Raw genomic sequence first — 6,733 nt, forward strand, 5'->3', positions numbered from 1 at the left:
TACAATAAAGTCCGTATTTATTGACATCCTGAACAGAAATGTACTCATCATTGGATGGCAGCAAAGGTAAAAAAACGTTCTAACTTCACAGATCATGAAATTCAAGATGCTGAAAAGGAAGTACCTAGAATCATTAGAAACATCTACAAAAAACAAAAGCTACAGCAACTCTTCTTTTTCCAAAAGAAATTATTTAGTTTAGTGATGGTTCAGCGGCCACAATAGGACCAGGCCCAAGCCCAATATACAGCCGCATGATCACCTCCTTTGTGTTGTCTATCAGTACCATGATGCCCCAAAACAGGCCCACAGTCAGTTTTGGTGGTTTTCCCCCTGTTTAGATCTGAGGATAATCCTGTAGCTCTGACCCCAGACCTGTGTCCACCATGAACATCCACCGGGCGGTCATCTCCTCTGCAGGCGAGCTGAAGAGCTCACGGCGCCTCCCGATTTGAAGGGGATGCCAAGGCCCCTGTGATACCTGGGCTGACCGGGCTGTTTTCTGCGGGAGGTCTTCTTCACCGGCGGTTTCTCCGGCGGCGGCACGTGGATGGGTTTCCATGGGATTGGGTTGTAGAAGCCGGGCGTTACGTTGTCATAGCCACCTGGGATATGAAAAGTGAACAAAAAGATGCTAAGGACCCCTCGGTGAAACGCACACACAGGACCATGCCACCACATGTTTCAGCCCTTCAGTAGGTGAATGAGAGTGAAGGACATTAGACAGGGTTGGGACAGGTTACCTTGTGGGTAGCTGGAAGCATTGGGACCGGGTCGGTTCTTGTTTTGGGAACGGAGCCATTCCTTAAAGTGTTCCTCTGCTCTGCGTCTGCGCTCCCTCTCCTGAGCCTCTCTTCTGGCCGCCGCCTCCTGTCACAACAAACGCCACAATAGACCCGTGTGGGATTCAAATGGCAAGTACGTTGACCAATTCTAAAAACTCAGCCCAAACATTAAGATGACAGCAAGATGTCCTGCTTTCTTCATTCTTACAGTTTACTGGCAGGATGTCACAAAGCTACTGTTAAATAAACCTACCTTCTCTTTCTTCTCTCTCTCCATTTTCTCCAGGTTCTTTCTTCGCAGCCACTCTTTGTACTTCTCCTCTGCTTTCTGTTTGATCTCTCTTTGCTTCTGCAGTTGTGTCTGCCTCTCCTCCTGCTCCTTGTTCTCCTTCAGTAATTTATCTAGCTTTTCCTGGAGATGTCAAACAATCACCGGCATAACTCACCTGCTCAGGCTCTGAGGTACGGTACACATCGGGAATCACACAAATTGCAAAGCTCCTCTGACTTTTTTTTTACCTGTTCTTTCTTCATCTGCAACCACTCCTGGATCTTTTCTTCCACCGCCATCTTCTTCTTCTGCTGCTCTCTCTCCTGTTTGTCCTTCCTCTCCCTCAGTAGGCGCTCCTAACAAAGAACACGTGTCAGTCCAGTCCGCATGTTTGCTTAGAGACATTTGCAACCAAACCGAAAAACATCAACGTTAGGAACAAACCTGAAGTGTGATCAACTGAACAGTTACTTTCTGACTAAAACACTAACAGGGGTTGTCAACCCGAAGAGGGAAAACAATGCATGGCAGTGCACCTCTTCTGCTTTCTTTTCTATTCTCAGTCGCTCCTCTTTGGCTTTGCAGACCAGCCACCTCTCCCAGGCTGAGAGTGACGCCTCTGGATCCTCCTCCGCCACAGTCACTGTTGTTGCCTTTGGGGGCTTCTGTGGTGGAGCGTTTCTGAAAGATGTGAACCCCCTGTTAGCACAAACCCTATAGACAGACCTACCACAGCTAATTGTGTGCATCTTTCAGTCTTTCAATTTTGTTTGTGACAATTCCACTGAAATATTCGAATCAAATTGTCCTGATGAATCAAATGTTTTTTAATTGCTTGCTGATGAGGGACCATAACTAAACAGCAGGTGGCGCCAAATATTTTCTCCTCAATTTGGCACAGCCCAGGAAGGTTTAGAACTCAACTCTTGTGCACCAAACATACCTGATGGGTGAGAGGGGTCTAGCATCCTCACTCTGTGTAGCTGAGGTGTCTATCTGATGAATGTTGTGAGCTCCAGCCTGGTCATCTTCACTCACATAGCTGTCGTGGTAGATAGGGGAGAGCAGAGAGTAGGTGGAGTCATCTGTAGAGTCACAGTCCACGCTCTTTGACCGGCGCAGCTCCCGGCTACTGTCTCGGTAAGTCTTCAGGGGAGTGGAGCTCAAACTCTTCGATGTAGAGGCTGGAAAGCTTGACATCTTCTCCCCGATAGAACTGTCCTAAAAACAAGTGATTTGAATAAAAGACCCATAGACATTTTTCATGTTCCGGAGACATAGAAGAAAATAATGCATAGTTTATGTTTCATGTTTTAACAATAATTATACAACATAAACAAAGACTATCTATGCAGCTGGGAATCTATGTAAGCTGACGTACACCTAGGTTCTATTTATTTAACCTGAATTTTAAGCAGGGGGTTCGTGAACACATTATTTATGACGTCTGTAAACAGAGGTGTATACTACTAAGAAGGGAGGTAACTGGCTTATCTAGGTAACAACAGGAGTAACTTAGTGACGTCCGGTGTAACGTTCCGATAACCCGTAGGCTACTACGAAAGGTAATTACCTTCTACCCGAGGATATGCTGTCATGACAATTTACGCTGCATCTCTGAACAACTCCGAGCAGATTATCTTCATGGTTAACTCGATGTTACCCAACATAAGCACCGTCCTTTCTCAGACAAAAAGGCCAGACATTCAAGTGTGCCTTGCTTTACGATATTTTGCCAGCGGACATTTCATGTATTACATCGGTCATGCTGAACACCTGAGCAAGAATACTGTATGCCGTGCAGTTCGCAAGGTGGTACTTGCCCTCTCTAAACCGATTGATGCATTTGTGTTCCCTGGCCATTTAAGCGTTCTATAGATCAAATATGTTTTTTATGCGATCGGAAGAAATTCGCCAAAAATACTTGGTCTATTTTTAATATGCATTGGCTGGGCCTAGGCTATATACAGAACAATTGTATTTCTCCATAGCAATCCCGACGGTGACTGTACACATATCCCCATTGAGCGCCCTTGGAAGAACATGAGGGAAATTATGTGAATAGGAAGTCATTTCACAGCATTAATGTTCAGGTATTTGATCATTAAATTAATTCATATATTTGGATAGACAATTTTGCTTAAATCTCAATCATACTAAAAATAAAAGTCTAAGAAAAAATATGACAAGAACACTGCTCTTATGAATTTACTCTGTAGGCAATGCGCTGCCAACAAGCCTCCCTGGCCGAGACGGTGTTAGATTTCGCTGTTAACCTTTCTTTAAACTTCTCATACCCTGATATTGCAAACGTGCATTCTTCGTGCATTGGAGAAAGAATATGGAGCACGAGCCATTGTGCAAAAACTCAGCCTGCCTGGCCAAACGCACCCCTTTTAGGCGAACGCTTACCAACTCCAATTAAGTTAACACGGAGTCAACTAACAAACACCTTAATCACCTTCGTAGTACCGTTAAACACTAAAGAGTTTGTCAACCCTGTCTTTCATTGATAACCCCGAGTTAAATCTGAGTACGGTTGAACTTCGTATAGTATATACCCAGCCTTAAAAGTTTACTATCAATGCACCCCACCTATTACCAAATATGTTTAATGTATTTGCACCGAACAACCCTAGCAAGTTTAGCAAAATTTTATTACAGATCATTTCATTAGAGTAACAGAGTGGTAGGCTCTAACCACTAACGTTAGCTAGCTAATCCTGCTCTGTGGCAATAATAGCCGTGGTACAGCTAACTAGCTAGGACAACTACAGAGGTACTAAGTATTCACCATATTAACGTTAGCAAGTCAGTGCACGTAACTAGCTAGCAAACAAGGTACTTTAACATTTCAAGGTTCAGGCGCATTATTAGCTATTTGGTTTAATCTTACCAGGGTCAGCCCACTGGCTGCGTACTTGTTGTGATTGCGAACAACTTTATTTTCCCATGAAACACCGCGTCCCTAATCATTAGCCAATCACCAAGGTAAAATGCGACGCTCCTTGTAGACGCCAGACGCTAGCTGTAACCATAGCGATATTTTTAGAGCCCTAAGAATAAATGTCATTGTTTTCGTTTATTGATATAGCTACACACATTATCATATGCCATGAAAGATAGAATTCAACTATTGTTTATATATTTTTTAATGCTATAAAAAAGTCAGTCAGATTTGGCCTCAGATGTCACATTAAAATGAAGCACAAATAACACTACATGAACGTGGAGATTTTCTGAAAGCCTTTTAAAAGCATGTATTTGGTAGATGGGTAGGAATTGAGGGTGTTAGGGCTAAGACCCGCCATGACTCCTTCCAGCCAGTGTGTACATAAGCAAAGTTGAATCCGAAGTCACAATGTTACTATAATACTTGCAAGTTCAAACAAAATAATGGCTAGACATGCCTATATTTATAATTATATGACATACAGTACAGGCCAAAAGTTTGGACACACCTTCTCATTCAATGCGTTTCCTTTATTTTCATGACTATTTACATTGTAGATTCTCACTGAAGGCATCAAAACTATGAATAAACACGTGGAATTATGTACTTAACAAAAAAAGTGTGAAATAACTGAAAACATGTCTTATATTCTAGTTTCTTCAAAGTAGCCACCCTTTGCTCTGATTACTGCTTTGCCCACTCTTGGCATTCTCTTGATGAGCTTCAAGAGGTAGTCACCTGAAATGGTTTTCCAACAGTCTTGAAGGAGTTCCCAGAGATGCTTAGCACTTGTTGGCCCTTTTGCCTTCACTCTGCGGTCCAGCTCACCCCAAACCATCTCGATTGGGTTCAGGTCCGGTGACTGTGGAGGCCAGGTCCTCTGGCGCAGCACTCCATCACTCTCCTTCTTGGTCAAATAGCCCTTACACAGCCTGGAGGTGTGTTTGGGGTCATTGTCCTGCTGAAAAATAAATTATGGTCCAACTAAACGCAAACCAGATGGGATGGCATGTCGCTGCAGGATGCTGTGGTAGCCATGCTGGTTCAGTATGCCCTCAATTTTGAAAAAATCCCCAACAGTGTCACCAGCAAAGCACTCCCACACCATCACACCTCCTCCTCCATGCTTCACGGTGGGAACCAGGCATGTAGAATCCATCCATTCACCTTTTCTGCGTCGCACAAAGACACAGCAGTTGGAACCAAAGATCTCAAATTGGGACTCATCAGACCAAAGCACAGATTTCCACTGGTCTAATGTCCATTCCTTGTGTTTCTTGGCCCAAACAAATCTCTTCTGCTTGTTGCCTCTCCTTAGCAGTGGTTTCCTAGCAGCTACTTGACCATGAAGGCCAGATTCGCGCAGTCTCCTCTTGACAGTTGTTCTAGAGATGTGTCTGCTGCTAGAACTCTGTGTGGCATTCAGCTGGTCTCTAATCTGAGCTGCTGTTAATCTGCGATTTCTGAAACTGGTGACTCAGATTAATTTACCATCAGCAGCAGAGGTGACTCCTTTCCTGGGGCGGTCCGCATGTGAGCCAGTTTCGTTGTAGTGCTTGATGGTTTTTGCGACTGCACTTGGGGACACATTCAGAGTTCTCGCTATTTTCCAGACTGACTGACCTTCATTTGTTAAAGTAATGATGGCCACTCGTTTCTCTTTACTTAACTGATTGGTTATTGCCCTAATATGAATTCTAACAGTTGTCCAATAGGGCTGTCGGCTGTGTATCAACCTGACTTCTGCACAACACAACTGATGGTCCCTACCCCATTAATAAGGGAAAAAATCCACTAATTAACCCTGACAAGGCACACCTGTGAAGTGAAAACCATTTCAGGTGACTACCTCATGAAGCTCATTGAGAGAACACCCAGGGTTTGCAGCGCTATCAAAAAAGCAAAGGGTGGCTACTTTGAGGAATCTAAAATATAAGACATGTTTTCAGTTATTTCACACTTTTTTGTTAAGTACATAACTCCGTATGTGTTCATTCATAGTTTTGATGCCTTCAGTGAGAATCTACAATGTAAATAGTCATGAAAATAAAGGAAACGCATTGAATGAGAAGGTGCGTCCAAACTTTTGGGTTCACACGAGCCAGGACATTGCTTTTATAACAGTACAGGTACAGTTTTTCTAAAAGGTTTGTTAATGTTGTTTACTATTTTAAAGTGGAACATGAAATGCTTCATTAAAGTCACAAGTGTATGCTGAAATTGATAGTTTTATCACCTCTCCACTCTGTAAGTCACCCTCAGAATTTCATTAGCAACTTGACCATTGAGGGCATTGGGCCCTTCCAGCAAGTTGGTAGGAAAGATAGAGGGGCTGCTTTGGTATTAATAGGTTCACTTATCATGTTCACTTGAATTAGAATTCAATCCTAATTTATGAAATTTATTTGGTCAGCTGCATATGACAGTAGATTGAACCTACTGCCTTAGACTCAGAAAAACCCTTCTCCTATTCTGTAGACTATGATGACTATAAATGACATACTATTGTCATAGTTATATTTCAATTGTCAATATCCAGACCAATATAATATACCAATTCATCTCTCATTTTGAGAAAAATCTAACGTTGTATTTTAATATACACTCACCTAAAGAATTATTAGGAACACCTTTTCAATTTCTCTTTAATGCAATTATCTAATCAACCAATCACATGGCAGTTGCTTCAATGCATTTAGGGGTGTGGTCCTGGTCAAGACAATT

General features: G+C 42.7%; 1 protein-coding gene across 4 annotated transcripts; it reads right to left on the minus strand.

Annotated features, from left to right (window-relative positions):
- Window positions 1-4,051, minus strand: zgc:153293 (uncharacterized protein LOC555710 homolog). Of its 4 annotated transcripts, none has more exons than XM_010866202.3 (7): window positions 3,953-4,051; window positions 2,000-2,277; window positions 1,593-1,737; window positions 1,305-1,412; window positions 1,039-1,197; window positions 744-870; window positions 1-605 (listed from the first exon to the last, which is right to left on the minus strand). In XM_010866202.3, exons 2-7 carry the CDS (start codon window positions 2,254-2,256, stop codon window positions 406-408), a joined length of 996 nt encoding a protein of 331 aa, XP_010864504.2. In that variant the 5' UTR covers window positions 2,257-2,277; window positions 3,953-4,051; the 3' UTR covers window positions 1-405. The 4 variants fall into 4 exon arrangements, with proteins under 4 accessions (XP_010864504.2, XP_010864505.2, XP_010864503.2 ...); XM_010866203.4 differs by having other exon boundaries at window positions 2,000-2,272; window positions 3,953-4,045; XM_010866201.4 differs by lacking the exon at window positions 3,953-4,051 and adding an exon at window positions 3,851-3,909.
- Window positions 4,052-6,733: the final 2,682 nt, after the last annotated feature.

This window comes from Esox lucius, chromosome 19 (assembly GCF_011004845.1).
Source record: "Esox lucius isolate fEsoLuc1 chromosome 19, fEsoLuc1.pri, whole genome shotgun sequence".
Classification (NCBI taxonomy): Eukaryota; Metazoa; Chordata; class Actinopteri; order Esociformes; family Esocidae; genus Esox; species Esox lucius.

Bases quoted from the DNA above. Each gene is read 5' to 3' on its own strand.
- zgc:153293 (XM_010866201.4), bottom strand. The intron at 1,198-1,304 runs GTAAAAAAAAAG...TGACATCTCCAG, and splicing joins TGCAGATGAAGAAAGAACAG to GAAAAGCTAGATAAATTACT. The intron at 606-743 runs GTAACCTGTCCC...TTCATATCCCAG, and splicing joins TGCTTCCAGCTACCCACAAG to GTGGCTATGACAACGTAACG.